Source organism: Scophthalmus maximus, chromosome 5 (assembly GCF_022379125.1).
Source record: "Scophthalmus maximus strain ysfricsl-2021 chromosome 5, ASM2237912v1, whole genome shotgun sequence".
Taxonomy (NCBI): domain Eukaryota; kingdom Metazoa; phylum Chordata; class Actinopteri; order Pleuronectiformes; family Scophthalmidae; genus Scophthalmus; species Scophthalmus maximus.
In genome coordinates, this window is record NC_061519.1 from 3,749,860 (window position 1) to 3,775,010 (window position 25,151).

Consider the following 25,151-nt stretch of genomic DNA (forward strand, 5'->3'; position numbering starts at 1 on the left):
ATGTATATTTGTTATCAAACATACAGTTGTGTGAAAGGCCTTCAAGAGACAGACGATGACATCTAACAGCTAAATGAAATGAAGTGTGAAACTAATTACTGTAATAAAACACTATTTCTGCTGTTTTGTTTTCTGAATATCATCTTTATGGTGCTTAGTGAGTAATTTTTGTCAGTGTGACTTTAGCTTTAGCTAACAGCTGTGTGTGTGAGGCCCTATTTTAAATAACTGGTTTCCAGTTTGAAGGCTATTCACTGTCCAGCTGCCACAAAGTTCACTCAGCTTTAACGGCACTGAGCTGCTGTGCAACAGTACTGCATAAGCTTACAGTCAGATACAGTAATAAAGTGGGCCAAGGTCATTTCTGCCACAGCACTCAAATGACAGTAGAGCTAATGTCCAGCGCAGTACAGTAGGCCATGCTACTGCACAGCTGACGGTTGATTTATTTGCTAATAGTGAGTGTGTATACACGACTGACTCGTGCCGAATCCTTGATAACAACCCAGGTTTGATACTGGTACTGGACAAAGTAAAGGCCAGAACTTGACAAAACAAACTTGTCAAACTGAGAGTCGTCCTCCAGTCATGTTGGACCACTGACAACAATTTAACCGTCTCCCAGTTGATGACAGAGCTGAAAAATCTGAAATGTATTTTGAAATGTATCGTCTTTAAACCAAAATGATGTCATCTGCATAGCAGATATTTAGACTCCGGTTCTGTTGTGTACCAGTTAATTCTGTAGAACATACTCCATTCTTCCAATGCGGTTGCAAATATAAGAATACAGTGTTGTAACTATGTTGTAACAGTGTTGTAAGTCAAACTTATTTGTGTCCTTGTGTCTTCTGCGCCCAGCCTCAGCCTTGAAGATTTAATTCAGCTCTAATCTTACATGTATTATGTATTTTGTGCAAATGTTTTAAAGCGAGCAGATAACATGATAAGTTCTTATTTAAATTTCTAAAATGCTAAATTTCTGCGTTGTAAAGACGTGTATGTTGCACATTATTCATGTCAAGTGTAGAATGAACATGGCTGCTGGGATTTTGTTCTTAGACATTGTAAAATGGAAATATGAGTTCTCATTGCAAACGGCTGTCCTCTGCATCATTGCACTTATTGGAGACTTACTCTACAGTGTGTGTGCTACTTTCGTGCTTTAGAGATTTGAATGGGGGGGGAGCGAGTCACAACTTTTCTAAAAACTTCCCCCAACTTTTAGTGGCCGCACGAGTGGAAGGAACTTTAGCACCTTCGGCTCATTAGAGTGACGCGTAAGGCGGGCACACGAAATGAAACCTGCAGCCCGCGCTGGGTCACGCAGAGAGAAGGCGACGGTTCAAACGGAACAGATAAATAGCGCTGATGCTCATCCTTGCTCCAGAAACACAAGGTTACCTTGATCCGTTTCTTCAAAGTGACTGCCAGTGAAAGGGTGACAGGTTTAATTAAGGGGTATTGGCTGTGTGCTGCCAACAGAGAGAGCCTGTACATGTAAACCCTTTGTGGGCCTCAGCTCTGGGGAAGTCTCGGCACTGGCTGGAGATCAGGCAAAGGGTGCCATCGATACTGGCACTCTCACATTGACAGTAGCAGGGGGGTGAGCAGGAGCTGATTTGGGCTAATGGTAATTGTGACCTTTTCTGCTGGGAGCTACTAAATGGATCCTTTTCAAGTAGCTATTTGATCCTGTCTTTCAATTATCTGAGATGCATCTTCCCAGGTGAAGGGCAGTCCCCTCGCTGCGAGTCGCCCGTTTGTGTTCGAGTATTGCGGCGGCTCTTTTGTCACCGCGAGGCGCGTCGATTTATACCAGACACCTCAACGTGCGCAGACACAACTGTCTGCCGCATCGTCTTCACTTGCACATTTGCATAGAGCCTGAAAGACAACGCTTTTTTCCGCTGTTGCTTGCGAATGAATGATTTAAGTCTTGACGTCCCCGTGATCACTCTCCATCTGTTTGCTTTTGTGTTCTCCTTAATCAGGTCAGGAAGAGTGGGCAAACAATCGCGGCAAGGCACCGGCGGCACGAACCACCAAGGGAGTGTACAGAGACCAGCCGTACTCCAGATATTGAACTGTTTATACAACCCGCACCTGAGTCCCCATGGCTGTTTCAACCCAAGTAATGGATTTTTTATGGACGCTCCCACCTTTTTAGAATTGAAAACTAAACTGCACAAAAAAAATGAAAAACAAATGACACACTGAGATTCAAGACAATGAATTAGTCAAACTGCCCCCCCCCTCCCCCCAAAAAAACCCCTCTGATTTTAAAAACATACTCCCTCTGGGTAAAATGTGTAGAGCAATTAAGGTAATCTATCCTTTCCTCCAGGAAAAATCAACTGGGCGTCGAGATTAAGAACGACTCCATAGTACATTAAGTTTCGCGATGTGAAGAATGACATTGTATCAAGCTATTTTACTCGGTAATGATTAGTCAATCACTAGAAGCCGTTTGATACAATGTCTCGACTCAGCCTCCAGCGCAACTGAATCCATCCCCCTCTATTCTTTAAAACCTTGGACGGCGTGGGTCGATCACTTTAAAAATGTAGTAGCTTAGTTCTAGGGAAAGTGCAGTACAGTACATATTTCTTTCTGAGGGGGGTAATTGGTGAAATTGTGTCCCTTTGTAAATTGAACATTGACAAAAACTGAAGAAGACAAACGTCACACATGCTGTATACATATTGTATTGCTGTTCCCTCATTTTTTTTTGTAAAAATAATAGTTCCTTAGTGTTAAAGGGCTTATAGAAGCATGGTGTGCAACTGTGGATATTGTCGGCTGTTTTATTCTGAAAAGCCTGTGTAGTTGTGTTCATGATTATGCCCCCAAACATCCACTTTAATACATCTATAAATAGCTGCTCATACATTATGTACACCCATCAACCAGAGCTGCAAAACAGTCCAGGAGCTTTTTGATTTTTGTGATTTTGATTTAATTTTTTTTAGATGCTCTAAATAAGTAAGTTTTGATGTCATTTTTTAATTTCATTTAAAACAAGATCCTTTTTTTGACCTTGTAGGCATAACAATCAACGTGAAGATACTAAATCACACGCTGGAGAAATTCATTTCCATCTAGAGATTTGTTCCACTATATTGATTTTTGAGCTTATGTAAGCCCTTTAATATTTTCCTCTTTGTCGATGCTGAATAAACATTTTGAAAGAAAAACACTTGTGTTTGAGAGAATAATTATGGACTCATAAATAAGACTTATAATTTAAACTAACAAAACCCTGAATGATAAAAGCTGGACATGTTGTGGATCATTCTGTCATGGTGTAAACAGCGACGGACATCATTTTAAACATGTGAAAAACAAAACAAAACATCATATGCTCGAGCATGAAATCCAGTGTGGAAAGCGAGATTACCAAAAATACTTGCAAACAGTGCAAACGTCTGACGTCTGTTTGTGACCTTGCGGATGACCCTGGTAATCTGATAAGAGTGGTTTTCCTATTTGTATTTGGACACCGTGTGATGCATTTTTGTGGGAAATCTCTCCAACTGAGATTTGGGGGATTTGGCGGTAGCGACGCCGCCGCTCTTGCAACTCTATCCACAGTGTTTGTCCATATAATTCAATGTGAGGCCAAACACTGATCAAGTCGAGCATCATCGGTAAACACGCATTAACTTTCGGGAGTGTTTACCCCCGACGCCGCACCAAAAACCTTCTCGACCTCCTCCGGTCCTGATTCTGTGCAGTACAGGGGAAGGGGTGGGTGGGTGGGAGGTTGGGTGGGTTTGCTCTCTCTTCTTGTTTTGCTCTCTCTGTTCTCCTCCGGTCGTGTGACCCTCTCTCAGTCGCTTAAAGAGCCTGCATTTGCCCCGTCCATTAAAGAGACTCTAAATGACCCCCAGCTGACCTCCGCAGAGAGAGGATGGCAGTAGCTGTTTAAAAAGACCTCCGTCCCACAAGGTAAACAACCTGACCCAGTTTAACCTCTCCCCTAACGTAGTTGCTCATAAACCCTCTCTAAACTTTAATGTAATATGTTTTCCTGTCTCTGTTAAGTCCATAATCTACACGCAGAGCTAGGAATAATTAGACATATGTAACAAAAAAAAGGTATGATAAATAGCAGTAATATTTCCAGGAACTGTGTAGTAAAATAACTTCTATCCTAAGACTTTATAAAACATATCCTCTGTTTCAATAATTGAACCATAAAATATTGTCATGTGTTGATCTTTTAATAGATATTAAACATGTTCATGTTGCGAACTCACATGGTTACGGTGTTGCTTATATTCCTTTTGTAGGTTGATGTCCCAGCGATACCAGACCATCTATCCAGTTATCCCACTGGTGCGAAAGGTATGTTGTTTAACACTTAATTTTTTTACTCTCTTCTTGAATTATGCCATCAAATAAGAGTAAAAACATCTACTAAATAGGTAAAAATAGTTAAAATAGTTTCTTTTTAAACTCCCACAATTATGTGTTATAACTCTTTGCATGCAGACATAATGGTATAGTGACTCTTTTGGGTCAAATAATGGTCAAAAGGCTTCAAGGTAGAATTTGGGGATCCATGAGGATTCATCCAAGAAATACACAGTTGTTCTTTAGTTGTTATTAAGAGATGCACATTCTCGCCTATTGATTTTAACTAATGCAGCAATACAAACGCTGATTTTGTGGACGTAAATATGATGATGTACAAAATATATGGGGTAAAAATAAGAGTGAGAAATATTTGACGCTTGAAGGTTGGATCTGGAAGAAAAAATAATAATAATTTTGAGACTGCTCCCAATTATTGAAGTTGTTGAATTATAAAAGGAGTTATGTCTCCGATCTCTGTGATGATTTGCATGTTTATACATACAGGATCTTGGGGTCAAAAATATTTGAATGTTGGATCTTGGCATAATGTAAAATTCTCCACAGACACTTTGGCGTGAACTTAATCCGACAGTCGTTTCGGTTATTAAAAAAAGCATTTTATGTATTCAGCATTTCGGTTTTGTACATTTAAATAAGATAATGTACCAAAACTTCCAGTACGGGTCCAACGAGGGTCAGAAATATTTTTGAGCTGAAAGGTAATCTTCCGAATTATTTGGAAAAAGATTGTAAAATGGTCTCAAGCTCAATTTAAATCTCCATTCATTTATTGAAAGACGTGTGATCATATAAGAAAATCCTCCCAGGCGGGAGGGTTGACCCTCAGAGGAAAATTCTCAGATCTTGGTCGAACCTGTTTGACTATCAATTTAAAAACTCTCGGGGAGTACAAAACGAAATATTCCACAGAGGACACGGCGTTATCTTGACATATCAAATATTAATGTGACTTTGAGGCGACTTGATGTGGTCTCCTGACAGGTGTTTAACGGGGAAGATATTTTTCCTGGCGCTTTTGGAATCCGCCGGCCGCTCCCCTGGTTCGGAGCCTCGACCTTCAGCTCTCCTGTTCTTCCCCCTCGGGGGGATTCCTGTCCCGCCGGACTATCTGCCTCACTGTGTACCTCTGCAATTAGTGCAAAAGAACACTCTGTGCCATTAGAGCCACTGTGGGGCCCTGACCATCGCTGCAGTTTGAAAATGACCCCTCATGCTTGTATTACTGTAAGTGGAGACATGTAATGCATGATTGCTTTAGTCACGAAATAAAACTTGAAGGGCAATTAACCTGAATGTGACAGAGGACAGTTAGCACTCCTTTACCTTGCTTCTTTTTTTAATTTTTTTTTTTTAAATTTCTGCTGAAGCTCATATTGTTCTTCTTTCTCTTCCTTCTTTTTTCTACGTAGACTTGGCGAACCACACAAGAGCCGTCCTCCAAAAAACATTCAAGCCTGGACTTTAACATTCTCACAGTCTAGACTGGGGTTAACTCCTGCGGGTTGGGGGGTGGGGGGGGGCGGAGTGACCTGTTGAGATGCAGAAAAGGGTGGGGGCGGGGGGGCACTGTCATTTTCCTGGTGAAAGGGAGGGTAAGACGCAAATGGAGTTCCTCATCCTCTGGGACGACCTGTCGGGGGACATTCACTTCAGAGCTTCACCGGCTCTGTATGCATTTTACATATGCACAGGAGTGGGTCTTAAGTGACAGTGAGCCCCCATGTCGCTCTTGAATCAGACTCGTCGAAAATAAAAGGATGTGTCTACCTCTTACATTAGACATAACTGTCGCCTACTTGGGGGAAGGTGAGTTAATAAATGATGAAGATACGCCGATCTTGAAGATCTAGCAAAGACACCTCTGAACCCATTGTGTTGTGTTGCGTTCATTACCCTATATCCCATCCTCCTTCAATAAATCAATAATTCACCACGTGCCTTATTGTTGCATTGTCATGGCAGCTTTGAATCTTTAGTCCCATTGCTGGAGGGAAAATATGGGGCGGTACACTCTAGAAGGTAGCTGTCTTTTTCTTCTTTAATGCCGCTTCTTGGTTTTTTCTTCATGCGTTACCAAAGTGCTGGGAAACACCGCTCAGCAACACAAGAGGACACGTCTATTCCAGATGTATTGCTTAATCAGAATCGACTCCTGTGGATATTACAATGCCAAAATAGCCCTCCATCGGATAGAGCGCTTCATTCTGTCTTGTGCATAAGTCCAGATAGGGGCTGATCCGTATCCCGCGCAGTCCAATGTCCTTAGTGGCAGACAATAGTTTTCCATTAGAGGGAGTGATTCTCTCCGGAGCCTCGGGCCAAGCCTCAGACAATAACATGGCAGCCTGGCGCTCGCATCCCGGGCTCCCAGAGTGGACTCATCACCCCCAGGGGCTGATTCCCCCTCTGAAGTGGCTTAAAACCACAGGCTTATCTGGAGTAAGCTTGTCCGAGTTGATAAAGCAACATCGGCTTATTTGATTAAGAATGCATACAGAGGAGGATGTCGCTATCTGACACCGGGAGACAAGTTCATTTCGACACCCGCATACAGATGGGTGCGTCCTGATCTTTGTGCACAGGGACCACTGGAGATGTGTGTTGTTTTTTTTGAAATGCTTCAGAGAATCTGGAACAAAATCTGAAATTGTCTTTAGGCCCTGAAACCCATTTTTTTTTTCTCTCAATCATATTCTTACTGTGACCACTGAGGCCCTTTGTTAATAACACTATGATCTGCATAAGTTTGAACCATTTTGGATATTTCAAATGAGGAAAGTTAAGATGTAAATTAAGACGGACGACATGTCTCCACTTGCTCCCTCAAAAAAGAGCAAAAATGCGAGGTGAGAAATCCTGAGGCGCTGACGTTGACGTCATTCTCAGCTGTCAATCATGGCGATTTACCCCATTTTCGTAACATCAAATAATTCAGTAAAACAAAAACTGTTTGTAGCTGGTATCTTAGCTTAAAGGCAGCTAGGCTGGCGAAGGCCCTATTGTATTTGCTCTGTTTCTTCTTATTATTATTATCATACTACTTCCCACTTGAAGGCATTTTGCACTACCTCAACGTGCATGAAATGTCCCGAAATTTGCAGACTTGCTGGAAAGGTGTGCCATTCGTTTTGTGAAATTAATCTTATGCATGGGTGTGGCAAAATGCCTCAATAGCGACAATGGCAAATTTGCTAAAATTGAGCCCCTCGTCCAGGTTTCACCTACATGGATGAAATTTGTCACGCACATTTATCAGACACCTAAAAGTCTATTGGACCCATATCCCTAACGCAACAGGAAGTCCAGAGGTTAAAAAAATATTATAATAATCGATTACTGGCACCTTTAAAGCTCAATATTTTCTTTCAGTTTTACATGCCCAATATTGTACCTGTCCTCTCATTTACTGAAAGTTTCTTTTCTTCTTTTCTTAAAAAGCAATTGTGTTTTTATATGCGAAGCGAACTTGTGTTGCTCTTGCATCAGGGTCACGATCAGGTTCCTTTTAGTTCTGTAATTAACTGGAGAGGCTTGTAATCTCAATACGGAGATGAAAACACACTGATCAATGCTGACGTGTCCCTCCATCTCCTTTAGTGGGGGGCTCCGGGGGTGGCCACGGGTCAGCGTGCGTCATTTCCTAAGTGGATGCTCCGATTGTGAAGTAATCGATTATTACACGGGGGAACAAAGGGCAAATAATAGTGATGGCGGAGAAAGAGCGAATGTTCTGACACCGTGATGATGACCAATGGACATGATGATGATGCTGATGACAATAAACTTTTCCTCATTTGTATAGGAAATGTAATCACCTTTTGCAATTAGTATTTTGTTCAAATCTTAAATGAACGGGAGATGAAAAAGCACGCAAGAGAAATGAAAGCAAAGAGCAGCTATCAGACAAAAGTTGTTTTTTTTACATACAGTTCATGCGTATGTAAACTTATGTATGCAAAATATATGTGCATATACTTTGTCAACCATATGCTGAATACAAATTGTGCATATTGTACAGTATGTTTCCGTGTAATGTTCATGAGCTGTCATGTGTCGCCGTCTCTGTAAGTGAGTACATGTTTAGATCGCAGATATCCTCATCAGTAATAAAGTCGTGCTGATGAAATATTGTGATTGTGCGGCGGTGACTCCAATGCAACGCCCGTCTCCCTTTGATGCTGCGCTTCAAAGTCAGTATATGTTCACCTCAGTTTGTCAAGCTGGGAAACAAATCATGAAGGTAATTCCATTCTCCCGGCTCTTGAGGGCTGGTGTGTGTGTGTGTGTGTGTGTGTGTGTGTGTGTTGAAGTCCGGACTAAATATAGTTCCATTAACTCCGATGGGGGAAAAGCTCATGATGAGTTTTGGCAGTTGGCATGTTTTTCCAACTTCAAAACCTCACCACTGCAGGGATATTATTTACCTTGGTATGCCCTTGAAATCATAGTTACCGCTCAAACAAGTTTGTGTTGCAAAGGCTGTCTCAGTCTCCGAACTTTTAAATATTGTATGTTCCCCTCCACCGCAGCCTTGGATACATCTCTCCCCTCATGTAAATGCTGCTGTTCTTTATTCTTCCAGCTTTTTCTCTCTCTCTCTCTCTCTCTCGCTCGCTGCTTCCATCCTTCAGGCCGTTGCACTTTGAAGTTGTTCCTCCATCTGTTCGTGTTCCCAGCCCGCCATCAATACATCTTCGGATATATAAAAAAACAACAACGACAATAGGTCAATGGCAGCCGTCATATTACCGAAGCCCAAAATCGTAACGGCCCAGCTGAGTGAGCACTCTCAGCCTCGCTGGATCAATTACACCTGACGTTTACCATTGCAGACGATACATTTCATAATCTAATTGTCACTTGTTCATCAGCACAGACCAAAAGGCTGTTGAGACCCTAATCCTTGAAGGAATTGTGCAGGTCTCTGGGCCTATAAAGGCGAGCCCGGGCTTGTCAGTTTTTGTAGTGCAGCACAAACAAATCATCAGCTTTTTATATCTTTTTATTTTATTTTTTTAAGGTGAGAGCAGCAACACACTATATTTCCCCAATAAACCCAGTGTGAGGCTGAGGCTGCAGTAGTTTTATTGGCTTCTCCACTGGTCAGCTTGGTTAATAAACCGACGTGTCCCGGTGATTACCCTGTCCCGCCTCTACTGTATTGCTGGCTTTTCATTCCCACAGCAGCAGCAGCAGCAGCCGCAGCAGCGAGGGAGAGTAAATATTCTCCGCGTAAATATTCTGTGTAAACCGCCAGTTCGAGCAGAAACGGGAGATTAAAACAATTGTTTATTCCTTTTAAGTGTACATGGGGCCAATTTTGAGCCTGAGTGCTCAAAATGTAATAACACACAAATTATGCTATCAGGTTGCAACTCAATATGAATAGCCACACGAGAGTAAAAGGATTTTGCAGACACCGCTGTGAGGAAAAGTTAAGGGCCCATCACGCATAGTGTTTACCTTAAGACCCGTTTACAATCACTGAACATTGACCTTCTAAATGACATTTGCCTCCCGTTAAGCTGAGCATGTTTGGCATTTAAATTGTCCTTATTCCGCCGCTACACCTTTAAGTCGGCCCGGGAACGTGGTAAATAATGGAGGGAGGAATCAATGTGCTGCCCTCCTGTTTGAGAGGAAAGGTCTGATTACACTTCACGGCGCTTTAATAGTGGTCTATTAACTCATGCTGTACGGCCTAGGTAGTACAGTGCACTTACACAGGCACAACAACAGCGGCATAATGAGACAGTAGAAATGTTATGACCCAAATGGCTGCTTACAACGTACAGTAAATGAGGATATGACGCCCCACTGTATTGGTTTTGATCGGTCAAAAAAGAGGAGACTAAACAGGTAGAGCCTGTTGCAATAGTGTGTGTGTGTGTATATATATATATATATATATATATATATATATATATATATATATAAAATGGCATCCCAACCAAGTGGGAGTCAGAGAGAGGGGCTTTCACAGTGTCAATCCTGGCCACAGTACAGGTTTATAAGGAGGCTGGGAATGGAACTTAAAAATGTGTTGCGGAAACTGGATCAGCACAATCGGCGAGACTAAATTTCATTGGACCGTCAGAAGATCGAGGCATCAAACTTCGTTCTCCGTGAGATAGTAAAGCAACTTTATCACAGACACAGAATTTGCTCCAATCAGCCAAATACTGTCAAGATAAAGCCATCTTGCGGTAGTCTCGGAGGACGAGTAGCAGTTTCTAAACCACTTCTCTGGGGGGGGGGGGGGGGGAATGAGGCCAAAAGCTTGGGGTGGGCTTAAAAAAAAATACCAGCATTTCACAGTTTTACAAGAAGAAAAAAAAGTCCCATTTACTGACAAAGTTTTAGATTGATGGCTGTAACAGAAGGCTGTATGTAAGGAGACTAACATGAGAGGGAACGATATCAATGTATCAAACTAACATTGTAGTGGGAATAAGTCTGGGGATGTTTTACCAACTCTGGAGCTGCACCAATCTGACTACACCCTGACTGAGGAGGAGAACCACTCCCTCTTCAGAAACATGCTGCACCCTCTGGATTGCATCTTTGTGGAGAGAGATTTCATACTGCAGCAGGATAGCAGGCCCCAAATAAACCTCAAAGCTTTGCAAGAACCTCTTGAAGACCAAAGAAGGAGTGCTGAATGCCCGGACATCCCTCCACAGTCACCTGACCTTAACCCCACCGAACATTTAGGGTGGCACTGAATGTTCTGTGAAACCCCAAGAAACTTTTTGCAACGTTGTCAAATCATGGCGGGATAACATTGGGTCACCCTGGTGGAGTCCACGCCAGCTCAGGTCCATGTTGAAGTCCTGTGTCCTTGACTAGTCCGTACTTCTGTCCGATACTAGTCCAAGTGAGACCTTGGTTCATTCTAGCTGCTATACTGCTACGCAAGCTGTTACAGTTTCAGTGCAAGAATGCCAAACACAACTAGCTACAGGAGCAAATGTAGTTCAACCTTGCAGAGGAAACCTCAGAGTTGGGTCCAATCGAGGTCAGATCACCTCAAACAAACTGCTCCTTTATTCTGGTGCCTTTTAATGAAGTGTAATGGAGGCCATCCTGTCGAATGCTGTGCATTGTGTATAAACGTGGGTTTTGCCTCTCTAATAACCCTAATAGCCTGAAACGATTACCACATACCTGGCAAAAATGAACACAACAGCATCTAATACTTACACGATGCCTTTAAAAGCAACAGGCGAACAAATTATGAACATTCAGTTCAATGCCAAGCTTCAATCTTTACAGTATGTGAGCGAACATCCAGCCCTACCCGGCTGAGAAGCATATATGCATACGGTCAAGGTGCGAAGAATTAAATCACCCTTCCAAATACTTGTGCTTGAAGACATTCTGAAAAGCTGTGCACTGATCAAGGCCAATGGAACCAGGATCATTAGTTGAATCATCCATTGTCTGGCGAACACGAGCGCTGGCAGTGGGTGGTCACGGTTTTGTTACCGTAGTATACCTAACTGCACGTAGAATACTCAGCTTTGGATACATCTGTATGGTTTCTCAAACTGTGGAATAAATGTTTCGTTCGAATTTTGAGCTGTTTTGAGTCAGAAATCAAAACAGAAATCAATCAAAGGCACACAGACTCCTGTGATCTGTGTCCTCTCATCGCATATAACAGGGAGTGAATCCTCTCAGAATCCCGTTTGAATTATAGAAGACGCAGAGGTGAGACACTTTTTACTCGACCACATGTGAAAATACAAAACCAGACAGAGACCACCACCCGAAAAAGACAAGCACAATTTCTTGAGGAACTCTTGGCAGAAACGTATGGTGTGCTACATAAAACCGGGTACCTCCCCCATCTGCTCCAAAAGCAGAAAACCTATCGAGTCAGGGATCAGCTGCAGCTGAAGGTGAATGAGAACTTTGACAACTTTCCAGAGATTGCAGAGGACACCGATTTGATTTTCTGGTACAGACATTTTTGAGTGACTAGCTCATGGAAAGGACATTATCCATGAGCAAACCAACATTGATCTGGACTACATGAATGAGACATCATAATTAAGTTCATAGTAGAAGGACAGTTATATTTACATTACATGGCATAATGCTTAGTCAGACACAAGCACTAGGGCAATGGAATTATGATGAAGGCCTTTAAAACATATATCGTTATTGGTGATTAGCTGACAACTAGCTAATAGCTGTTTGCTTCCATAGTCACTTTGTGTGAAAGAGCACAGAAGTTCGTACGTATTGATGTCAAAGTTATTAATGAAGAGTGAAAATTGTGGTAATAGAAAAAAGGGTTGAAGAGAGATTTTTAAAATCAGTTTAATGTAGCTGCCATGTGGCAGTTGGCTGGCACACCTCTCACTTGAAGGCCTGTAGTGCCAGAAGTGTAAGTCTGTTTGCGTCCACAGTCACATTGTGTGAAAGAAAACAAAAATGGGATTTGAAAGTTGAATGAAACCTTGAATGTCTCAAAGATGTGAAACATTTTAAGGGTTGAATGGAATCTGTAGCTGAAATTATATTGAGTTGATAAGATTTGAAAATGTATGAAAAGATGAGAAAATGTGTAAATTTTGAACACTCCCTCCATTCATTTCAATGGAGGAAAAAATGCAGAAAGCGTTGACTATTTCGGAAAGTATGTCAGTTATGAAAAAGGTTGAATACCAACCGGAATGTCCTAATTGAGCTGAACATATGATGTTTGAATTCAGTTTCTAGTTCAAAAAAATGGAGAAGGAGAAGAGGGACAGAAAAAACAGGCCGAAAGATTTTGGAGAATATGTTTCCAGCATTCACACCAGTAAATCAAATGAAAAGAAATGAGGATGTAATTGTCCTACGTGAAATATTTTGCTTAGTATTGAAACTTAAAAGGGTGTGTACTCTCCTAAAAAGAAATTCTCCTCTTGTTTATTTGTAAATTCTTTTATTATTTTTGTATTTTTGCCCAACTTTATTAGAGTAAAGTTCTCACTGAGGAAACACAATCACATCACTCTTGTGATTACTTATCCCCGTTTTTCAGAGGCATAACGTTTGCAAAAGATTATTAGGTTTCTTAAAAACAACTGTCTGATGAGCATCAAGACTTACCTTTATTTACACGGGGGCAAAATAAATCAAAGAGCACAATAGTCAAAGCCTCTCCAGTCAACGCATTCATACCCAAAACCATAAATATGAATTTATTCTGCTCTTACGGCATTAACCTTGACTCCTGGAACAATTCATCATCTCTACAGTTTGAAGATAGGTGAAACAAACGTGGCGAAGTGTAAGAGCTGACAGATGGCGTTGTTGAGATCAGAGCTCAGACTAGTTCCACTTCCAAGACACTGAAATTCAGATAGTTGTCCGTCACTGAGAGGTTAAATGGCACAAAAAGGAGTTCAACTGGAGCACAAAACCATCTTTTGTTCTATCTGTCTGGATCTACTGGAGGATCCTGTGACTATTCCCTGTGGACACAGCTACTGTCTGAGCTGTATTAAAACCCACTGGGACATAGAGGATGAGAAGATAATCCACAGCTGCATGATGAAGCGATGAAGCAGTGGAGGACAGTGAGAGGGTCTCAGAGCCGATCCGTCTCACGGAAACAAGCTCCGATGTGAAGCAGCAGATCAAATCCCAGCAGAAAAACGAAGTGAGTCGAGTCAGAAAGTTTCAGGAGTAGCTGGAGCAGGAGCTCGCTGAGCTGAAGAGGGAAGACGCCGAACTGAATCAGCTCTCACACACAGAGGATCACAACCAGCCCTCACTGCAGGGCCGAGTTTCAGGCCCACCTCCGGCCCATTTTTCTACGGTGTGGTGGAAATTGAATACACGAAGCAACACCTCAGCTCTTACTACCGTGTAGTAAGCAGCTCTCTGAAATACTTGCATGTGGATTTTTCACAGTCCGTCACAGCGACCAACTGCTCATGAATGGCATTTGTGACATATCTGACAATGATAACAGACTGTTCCTTTGATGTGACCTCTTGGGTTGTATCAATTTGAACTGAAAATATTCCTGCCTCTCTAACCTCGTCTGCAATTGTGTCCTTTATCAACTCTCTGAGAACGTCCACAACTTTACCAACAATGTCCTTTGAAAGTAGAGTCACAAGAGAACCTCTACCTTTTGCACCAGTTGCATGAAGCTTCTTGCTTTTCTCAATAAAACTGCTAATGTGCTGTTGAAGGCACAGTATGATTCACTATGGGCGATACAAATAGGCTAATATTTTAGGCTAAACTGTAAGCCTAATAATTACACTGCTAATCATTAGGCCTATATCTGTCTTTACCAGATGCCACTTGAGTCTGTCCAAGGAAAAAGTTTTTGTGAGTTTGGCACGATTGGCAGCGCCCTCCTCCAATGCCCTTTTCTCTTGAACCTGGCCTCTTTCGCCCCTCCCGGCCACTTTCTACCGTCCAACCTCGCTGACACTCGTCGAGACGGTGAAGCTGTCGGTACCTGAGAAGCTATATGGTACTAACCGACTCTATCTAGGAGGAGGGGGGAACTCCCTCAGATGGTACAACCCATCTGAGGGAGTTGTCATGCAGAGGCTGCGCTGTGAACTTTGAGAGCAGGGAGCTAACGGGACAATTGTCAGTTGTTGTTTTTTTTGTGTGAAAGTGCCCGAATCTCCCGGTTACCCCTTCCGGCCCTGCCTCACTGTCACCACTCAGTCCGTCTACACACTCATCTAGCATCAACATCCATCGTCTCGGGACAGAAGCTGTGTCAAAGGTCATCGGTCAACTACAGGTCATCCTGTCAAAACCCAAGGCCAGAGCTGAATTCTTAACATAGTCACAGGAAATCACACTCGATCCAAACACAGCAAACAAAAATCTGTAATTATCTGAGGGAAACAGAAAAGTAAAAAGAATGAAAGGACAGGTTTATTGAGACACCCAGACAGATTGACTGTTTTTTTTTCAGGTCTTGAGTAGAGAGGGTATGACTGGACGCTGTTACTGGGAGGTGGAGTGGAGAAACTCAGTTTATGTAGCATACAATAATATCAGCAAAGAAGGGTGTTCTCATGTATGTTCATTTGGATTCAATGACAAATCTTGGGCTTTAAATTATGATAAAGACAGTTTACTTTTATACTTTTATAACAACAGTATCATCACTCCTGTCGCAGGTCCTTGGTCCTCCAGAGTGTACCTTGATCACAGTGCAGGTGTTCTGTCCTTCTACAGCGTAGCCATGGCATCTGACACCATGACTCTCCTCCGCAGAGTCCAGACTACATTCACTCAGCCTCTCTATGCTGGAGCTTCGATGTATTTTGAAGGATCCACATCTGAGTTCTGTAAACTCAAATAGACTTGAGTCATTTAAAGAGCAGTGAGTTAAATTCTGTGTTTAAACCTTTTACTTCTTCTCTCCATGTTAGTTGCGCAAAGCTCGTTGTTGTTGCTGTTGTCGAGATCAGCTGTCAATCAAAGTGTGGTGTCAGTAGTTGGTGTAGCTGTAATTTTTTAAATTTTGCTCAACTGCTATTTTTGCTTTGTAATGCTCTGGATAATAATGGGTCAAAATATCTTTCTATTCGGCAGCTACAGGTTTTGGACAGTTTGTCTCCAAGGTTTAAACCAAACAGTGAGAATCAGTGCTCACTTTTTCTGCCACCACACATTACTGTATAGTTCTGCCTTTTATTCAATTAAATTTGTGGTTGTTTTTATATATATTTTAAATTTATCACGTTATGAATCTTTATTCTATTTTGGTCCATTTTATCTCATTTTTGTCTTTTATTTTATAATGAAGCACATCCATGTGTTTCTATACTGCCTAGTATCTTTCATTGGTCTGATGGAAAGTACTTTTAATTGCCATGTTGTTGAATGGTGACAGAAAATGAATCAGTCGTGAATATACTCCGGCTTACTTTTATAGCCTAAAATGATAACCACGTACCTGGCAAGGTTTCCCAAAAAATGAACACAACAGCATCTATTACATGATGCCTTTCAAAAATCAACAGGTGAACAAATTATGACGTCCCGCTATATGCCAAGCTTCTATCGTGACAATATGGGAGCACCCACTCGCCTGAGCAGCATACATATGCATACAGTGCTCTGAGAGTACCACAGAGTGAATAGACAGATTCGCTGAGTTAGAGACAGTAAAGTGGGTGGATCCAATATTACTTGTCCTAAAAAGTGGGTGGGTCCAATATTACTTGTCCTTTAAAGTGGGTGGGTCTTACCCCAAGAGAAGATGCAGGACAAGACTTTCTTAAGTTCGATTAGGAGGAGACTTCGGCAGGGAAACTAATGTCAGTTGTCTAGGGGGGGTCCCTATGTTCCCTCATTTCTATTAAATCTCCCACATCAAAATTTGGCCCTATGTTAAGGTTAGGGTGAGGGAACATAGGGCCGAGGGAACATAGACATAATCCCGTCTGTAGCTCTCTTTGTAGCAACTGCTTTCTGGCTCAATGTGACTGCTGATGAAACGGAAATGTCACAGATTTATGCATATAATTGGTTTAAAGTGAGAGACATAATATCAGGATACCACACTGACATTTCTCACTCTACCAAATTGAGAGTTTATTAGTTTTAACTCCACAGTAGCCTCTCGAAAAAGTAAGTGGGGGGACACCAAGGGGACAATGGAAAGGACTGGCCCCCAATCGGGGTCCAAGAAAGAAGCCTTGGAGCTTATTTTGGAGACTTGGCCTGGTCATGTCTCATCGTGACCATCTCCAGAGCAGATCCTCCTGTGGCCGCTTGTATAACGACATCATACCATTTACCTAGTGAAAACCCTTCATTAATGGTGTAACTAAAAGTTGTTAATCGCCTATGAATAAGTTTAAATCATTAGCAAATGATTAATTACCTGTTATCAAAATCATTACTTACAACTAATTTACCAACTATAAAAGCGCCCTGATTGGAAGCTTGTACCTGGAGAACTTCAGATATGATCATTCCTTACTGATGCCAGTGTCTGCGGTCTGTCATTCCTCCCGGCTCAGTCCAGCAGCCGCTCACTTTGTCTCAGCCTTTGGGGCAATCCCCTGGGCAGCACATCTCAGTTTCGGTGTTACATCAGTGTTGGGTGAGATGATGAAACTGTCTGCGCTCCTTTTTTCTCTGTGCCCTCAGAATAAAGGCGCATCGATGGACCTCCTGACCTCCGAGATTGTCCATCTGTGCGCCTTCTTTTTTTCTGACAGGTTCGTGTAGGATTTCGTGCACGTTCATCCTCTGCACCGGAACGACCTCTTCATTCCTTTCTTATAACTTTCAGCCATCCGTTTTTATTCTCCTTGTTACTTGAGGTCAGCCTGATGATGTTGATTAGATAGTTTTCAAAACCGCGAAAAAGTAACCGCTGGGCATTTGACCTCTCACATCCCGCCACTGTGTAAACTCAGTACATTCTTACGAGTTCAAATCCGGGATAAAAAAAAGACAAGACACACATTCTTTCAAAATTCCAGTTCTGTGATAAATATCTGCCAACTCAAATGCTGCCATGAACTAAACACAGTTAGTATAGTGTGGTACTTAAGTTAAACATTGACATACTTTAACTTTTGATTTTTGATTTATTATATACTATAATATTTTCACTATTATTATTATGATTATTATTATTATTATATTTTTGTTGTGAATTAAACAAATCAACAGTAATATAGTGGTAAAGTGAGGCCACCTAAAGGTGTGCTGTGAAGTCTTCCTAAAAACTTGTTTCTCTGAAAAACCCATCGACTGTATCCCGAATATCTGACACCTCAACAACATTCTTTTTTTTGTTTTTGTTTGTACATTTTGACACCTGTATTTTTTAAATCCATGTTCACTGGCTAGCAGTCTTCTTCTTCACTGCCTTTGTTGGGAGACTGTTGCAACATCACTGCCACAGACTGTACATCAGTGGAATAGCAGGACTGAGAATCACGACACAAACAGCGTTAGCAGGTCTCTCTGTGCGCTTAGATTATTCTCATTTGTTAATCACCCTGCAACCATACAGTAGAGATTCATCGTGTGACCGTCAGGTTTGGAACTATTACATGTAAAGGCGACATTATGCTCATATTCAGGTTCATAGTTTTAATTTGTGTTACCACTTGAAAAGGTTTACATGCTCTAATGTTCAGAAAAGGCATCAGTTTTCTCATACTGTACATTCCTGCCGCTCCTCTTTTCACCCTTGGGCTAAAGCTGGATTTCATTTAGCACCTCCTCCCGATAAACCCCAGTCTGCTCTGATTGGCCAGCTGGCCCAGTCTTTTGTGATTGGTCAACCGATTTCAAAATGTGTAGGAAATGTCACGTCCCTTTACCAGAAAAGTGGAGACTCTCAGATTGCAGGCGGAGTTACCCCAAAAAAGAGTCCAACTGTGACATCAGGCTGGGAGATAAATCTGAACCAGTTGTTCAGAGCCCGGCTGTAGGGTTTAGCCAGCTCACAAAAAACAACAGGGTGGTCTTTTTTCATAGTTTGTGGCCTGGCAGGCTCCACAGATACACACACAAACACTGAAAAAGTGATTTTGGCATAATATGTCACCTTAAAGCATCAGGAATAATAATACAACTATATGTAGTTAAATGTATAGTCACCCACTGGCTTCCCACTCACTTGTTTTTCACTGGATTACACAACTGCATTGAATCAAGGCTTGTGTGGTGGCGGGTGGGTGTTTTTCCCCCTGTGCCATCCTTTAAATTTAAAGTTGATCTCATTTGCATATTACTTTTCTTTTCTCTGTCTTTGGAATAAAGGCAGACGTGGTTCTTTCTCTCACGCAGACTTGAGCAGATGCCAGCACAGGGGACAGAATGCACAAACCGATTTGAAGATCATTATTTGAAAACTGTGTCATTTTCACTGCACACTCAAGGGAAAAATATATTCAGATCACTCTTCATTAGAGGGATGTGTTTAATGGCATATATTTAGTCCAGGTTTTAATTAAACGCTAAGCTTCAAAACTGCAAAGAATGACAGTTTTTGTGACTGCAAGCCGCTGGAATGGTCAGGATGGCTGCCGTCTGGGGGAGTGGTGAGATGACATAAATCAGCAATAAGGAAGTCCCTCCCCGCCCCAACCACCAACTCCTCAGAAACAAAAGACACTTTTTGATGTTAATATGTCACATAGCCGTGTGCACACACATCCAGAGGGAAAATGATAGTGGGCCTCCCCCCGATCACAGCCCTCCACTGTTCCACACCCGGCCCCATTTAGTCAGCTGGGGGGAAAAATATCCCATCTCTGGGGTACCTTAGACAAGAAATCCTCCCCTGGATTTCCAGCAGGGTCACGTTCGAACAAGAGCTGGTGAAATTAGCTCTTTTGTTTTGTCTGTATCCAAGCAATTCTTCACAGGGAACAAAACTGTTCTTCTTCAAATGACTTCCACAAACAATGCCAAGGGGTACTCTGTGCTTTTACTGTTTTTGTTAAAGGACAACTTTATCCTAATTTCAATTTTGCTATTTCTCCCCCCTAATGGGGGTTGGGGGCTTTAGCATTTGTGGAAAACTATAACTGCCTGTACATGGAAGCCAATGTTTTACTTTTACAAATGTCAGTGGCCTTATTGACTCGTGTTCCTTCCATAGCAGGATACAACGACTGGAGACTTCAAATGCAATAGGTAACGTTGATCCATCGTTGTGGATGAAAATAACAAAAGACATATTTTGCAAAGTGGCATCACAACATGACTACGGGAGTCATTTTGTGATACAGAAACACAACAGGTAATGAAACAGGGGGGGGGGGCACCTTACTTCTCGTCACTGCTCCACGGATTTCAATTTTTTCTTCTAAATAACCGTTTCATACGCTATCTAGTAGTCTTACTTTAGTCAATCATTTTCCAATCAATGAATAAATAAAAGCCCAAAGTGCTCAGACATACTTCTTTGCTCAGCAAATGTGATGGTACTTAGCATGTTGGTCTTATATCTGAATAAGTTGTGCCATCCTCTAAGCCTAACCAAGTTTATTATTGTACATATACCATTGCATAACGATGGCAGTCCTGTCTGCTGGTAGCTGCTCCCATGGGTCATATTCTTGTTACCATGACAACAAAGCCCCATTACGCCTGCTGCTGGTACACTGCTATGTTTTGTACTGAGGGTAGGAACAAATGACCAATATGGTCACATAAGTTGAAGGACTTTTTGGTGATCACACTTGAATCAGGGACGTTGCAGTTCATGTTTGCTGTCCTAAATACCACTCTCATATCTGACTGTTAGAGACAGGAGACAGTTAGCCTAACATAATGACCATGCATCTAACAGGACTTATAAATAATGTTATTAATGATAAGTTACTAATGTTGCGGTTTGACAATGTGATCATTTTTGGCCAGCAACATGATTTCCTTAAGGTTAGCAAAGGTCACCATCTACCGGCTGCAACTTCAAGAAATGGTCAGGACTGAAATGGTATCAACTCTCATCATGTAGCCTAAAGTATTTTCCAAATGCTATAACTATTGTCCTTGTGTTGTCATTTTATGTTTAAACACTGCCAGACATTATTAAAAATGAGCGGCAGAGTTCTGTATTTAATTTTTTTTAAATGGGCTTGATGAGAACAATTTATCAATAGATCCACCGGTTAAAAGAGGGGGCTGGTCACTTTTTGATTAGGATTTCAACAGTTTAAAGTATGTTTTAAAAGTTCCATGTTGTTTTTTGTTGGAACACACAACCAAAATACAGGTATTGTGGAGTTATCATGGAAGTAGTTCAAGCCTTGAAATCTGGATAGGCTAGAAAATGAAATAAAAGAATACCTTTTGTATTTAGACAAACTTGTTTAATGTGTACTGATGAAAATATCTCACAAGATGAGTCTATATGAAACAGAAGCTAGCGAGTAACTGGTAGTAACTATAGGATGTCCTCCAGTGACATTTGATGTGTAAAATGGGAAGGTAATTGTCTCTACCTCTTGAAAAGGTTAAAACGTGACCTTCACCTGTCAAACTCGACCCTACGTCTGCATGTAGCTTGCACACATCAATCGTTTTTCTCATGTTATGCCCCAGCTGCGGAGGATCTGACGTGTCTTGTGACTTGCTCCAAACAGAAAAAAAAGCCTGTTTGATTTTCTGAAAAATGCAATTATTTTAATGCCTGAGAAACAATCGGCTCCTCTCAGATGTAATTAAATATGACAAAAAGAGCAAAATTGCAGATGAACAAAAGTGCTGGGATGATTGCCAAGGGTTGAGCCCGCGGAGAGCCCCTCCGGAGGGGTTCGCATCCAGGCTGAATGGCTTCCGCTGGTCTGGTGGAATTTGATAGGACTACCATGACCATACTCTCAATCCTTAATGAAGGCTTTGTCTTCGTCACATGCACATGATGTATAGAAAAAAAAGGGGAGCTTTAGAGTCCATCATATTTAATTCCCCCTTCTGTCAAACCAAGAAATGAGCAGATTTCCAAACACACACATATATATAGGGTCATTAATTCTTCAATTTTTTGGGTCTTGTCAGCAGGACAAATTCCAACACCGTCACTGGGTGTTTGGCACAGACCCTCCCCGCCCTTTTACAAGCACCGTTTGTACGATGTGGAGCAGCATGCTGGTTAATTATAGCAGGGATCTGACAGAAGACGCCTGCTGGAGAGGAACTATGTTGCCATGATGAATGCTGGTGTAACAATGCGGCGTTGTCAGTGTCAGCTTCACTTTTTAACCTTCAGCGCTGAAATGTTTTGTGATGCCATTTGGCCGCTCCTAGCGCTGCCCTGCTTCGCAGAATGGCTGAAAGTACCCATTGGGAGGGTGTGTTTGTGTTTGTGTGTGTGTGTGTGTGTGTGTGTGTGTGTGTGTGCGTGTGCGTGTGTGTGTGTGTGTGAGAGAGAGCAGTGTGGGGGGGGGGGGGTTGGGTTAGGGGAGGGAGCCAGAAACCTCAGGTCCATGCCAAACAATTACTGAGTTATTTTGTATTGATCAAAAACCTCTTGTGGACACATCATGATCACTTTTGTGCTACGGGGCAGGAAACCCCTCGCCTATTTAGTTCAAACCGAAATTTTCTGGTCTCATGACACACGACTCAGGCTCCGTGTAAAGGATTTGATGTGCATCAAAACAAGCATTTGAAGTGGGCTGATGGAAAGGCGGCGTGCATTAAACCGACTATATTCGGCAGGGCGAGCGCCGAGGCCACAAGCTGTCCCTACCAGGCTACTCTCACATTGGATAACTGACAGCACAGATTCTCACTCCCGCGCACTGCCAGGCTGCTGGCCACAATTCAACATGGGAGACGCTCATTAACATAGGTTGGGAAGGCGCAGGACGCCAAGTGTTCTGCTGTGAACATTTTGACGTTACATAATGTGAAGATACTGGTGTGCATCAAAATCTCAATTGTGGATCTGGCTGTTAAAAAAATAGCATGGATATTTGGGTGCTCCCGATACTTTTAATTATGGCTACTTTTCGTTCTTTCCTGTAGCTGTGCATGTTATTTTAAAGACTCAGTGTAACGTAGGGTTTTTTAATGTAAAATCTGTATCTTCAAACTACTATATGCTATTGGTTACAGATCCAGCTGCCTGTCCAGTTCGCTTACATAATCGAAAGGTGTTGAGTAAAGATTTGGTGGTAATGAAGTGAAGATCATTCACTCCTGTGTGATGCCTGTGATCAGATGACAAATCCAGTGACCTTGGCGTTGTACGTACAATACTATACACTGGGGCACAAATACTGAGGTCCTCACCTCAAGGTGACCTCAGTGGTACAAAGCCCAAGATCAGAGTGAACCGAGGCCAAAAGGTGTCGTGGGAGGAGTCATGAATGCGATCGTGTGATCGCGGGATCTGCATCAAGTCTCTCATGAGTCTCACTGCTTTGTGTATTATCACCATCATCAACATCTACCTGTTTTACTTTTAAGTTTCTTTCCTTTGGTGCCGCTTGGTTTGTTTCTCTCTTCGTCTCCGCAGGCTTCTCTCGTGTCTCTGTTCTGCTCCCTCTTGCCGCCTTGTGCCTCAGCCCAGTTCCTTTGGGCTCTTTGAGCATTTTTGGAGTTTGGACGTTCTGTTTTCCCGTAGACCTGCCTACCGGAGAATCTGTAACTTCTGCTTTGCCAAGTGTATACGGGGTCCATAACCCTTTCTCGCCCGCCCTCTATGAAACAAATGCGAGCTGTGGTCACCCAGGGATTTTCCACAGCCCTGCAGTTGCTCTCTACTAAAAGTATAGCAAATATAGTAGAGCTTTGACTGAGTATGAGCATAAACTGTTGAACTAAATGGAAAAAGCTTAAACTGCGCCCACGGCTCTAAAGGTCAGGATAAATTAAGTAGCAGCACTTTGTCTACATGGATACTTTTTATTTTTAATCAATTTAATCCAGCCAAATTCACAGGTCTTGGTGACATTATTTTAGGGATTTTCCCCTTGCCCATGTTTTAGTGCCTTTACTTTTACGGTTAGAATGAAGCACAGTGATCTGCTCTCCCGGCTGAGACCAAGCTGCGCCAATAGTCCCTGAAAAATGAATTGTGTGCACATGTAAGAGAGTAAGAGCATCACAGGGAGAACAAATGTGACTCTGCTTTTTCCTACCTCCGACCACGCCACAAGCCCACGTTGGTTGCTATGGCGCCGTGCAACGGAGAAAGTTTGACAAGGGGTTCCATACATTTAAAAAAAAAAACAACCACTTATTGGCATTGCCTCAAAGGCTGCACCTCGCGCTGCCCTCCCCTTCAGCTGCTGTACAGCCACATCAGTGTCAGGCCACGGCTCCCTGGAGGAGGGCTGCCACGGCGGGCCGGCTGGGACTCGGGAGCCTAATTGGGGCCCGAGGACGCCTCCCTCTGCGGCTACAGCTGCGCCGCCGCTGGCTGACGGTGGGATCAAAACCCCGCGACTAGCCAGAGGTCAAAGGTGGCCTGGTGGCTGCTCAGCATGCAGGGCCAGAGGAGGACTTCGCTGTGATGTGGTGGGGGGGGGGGGGGGGATCAGGCAGTGCTGTCCTGCAGTCTGGATGAACTCTGACTTGAAGCCCTCAGCTGCTCAGTGTGGCTCCGTCTGTAAAAGGAAACCACGGAGATAAATGGAGGTGATGTATGTGTGTAAGTTTGGAGTCTCTCACTTGAATATGCATACGATGATGATGGTCGACTCGATACATGTTTACTTCCGTCTCACAAACTGTTATGATAATATTTCTACGTGATTTCTATGGGAAGAGATTCGTGTTGTACGCTCTTTCCATTTCAAATATATTTTTCCATTTCAACTTGTGTATCGCAAGTATATGCATTTCATATCCAATTTCTGGATTTCTTGACATGAAAGACACATCGGTTGCCAACAGTATATTATTAGGCTCCTCACAGTAAGTGGGACTTAACTTATATAGGAGGGAATATCAGGCTTTCAGCCCCAGATGGGCCAAACTCAGCGTGGATAAGTTTACTGAGAAGCCATTATAAACCCTTAACACCCCATTGTTAGAATCAACTAGCTTATGAAAAACTAAATTAAACCCGTACATGGATTTTTTTAATAATAATACTGTAAACTAAAGAAAGTCTCGACAATTATACATCCACATGTCCCTCTGCTGCTGAACTAATGGCTCTATTTCTGAAGAAAAAAAACACATGAAAACACATTTTACAGAAATGAAATGAAACCTTGCAAAATTGACTGAGGGTTATTGAAGCACACCCTTTTTATTTTCAAGAAATGAGCACAATCCCCATTCAAACAGCC

At 42.3% G+C, this 25,151-nt stretch overlaps 1 protein-coding gene across 2 annotated transcripts in view; it reads left to right on the forward strand.

Annotated features, from left to right (window-relative positions):
• Positions 1–5,885, forward strand: part of khdrbs3 (KH domain containing, RNA binding, signal transduction associated 3) — a 104,418-nt gene extending 98,533 nt beyond the window's left edge. Inside the window, exons 9-11 of one of the 2 annotated variants that reach the window (XR_007030806.1) lie at positions 1,995–2,134; positions 4,296–4,350; positions 5,793–5,885. Coding sequence is in view for 1 of the 2 variants with exons in the window: in XM_035635412.2 (XP_035491305.2) it covers positions 1,995–2,086 (92 nt within the window). In the remaining variant the exon portion in view is untranslated. Of the gene's footprint in view, positions 1–1,994; positions 2,284–4,295; positions 4,351–5,792 lie in introns of those variants that run through there. The other variant, XM_035635412.2, reaches the window with a different exon arrangement.
• Positions 5,886–25,151: the final 19,266 nt, after the last annotated feature.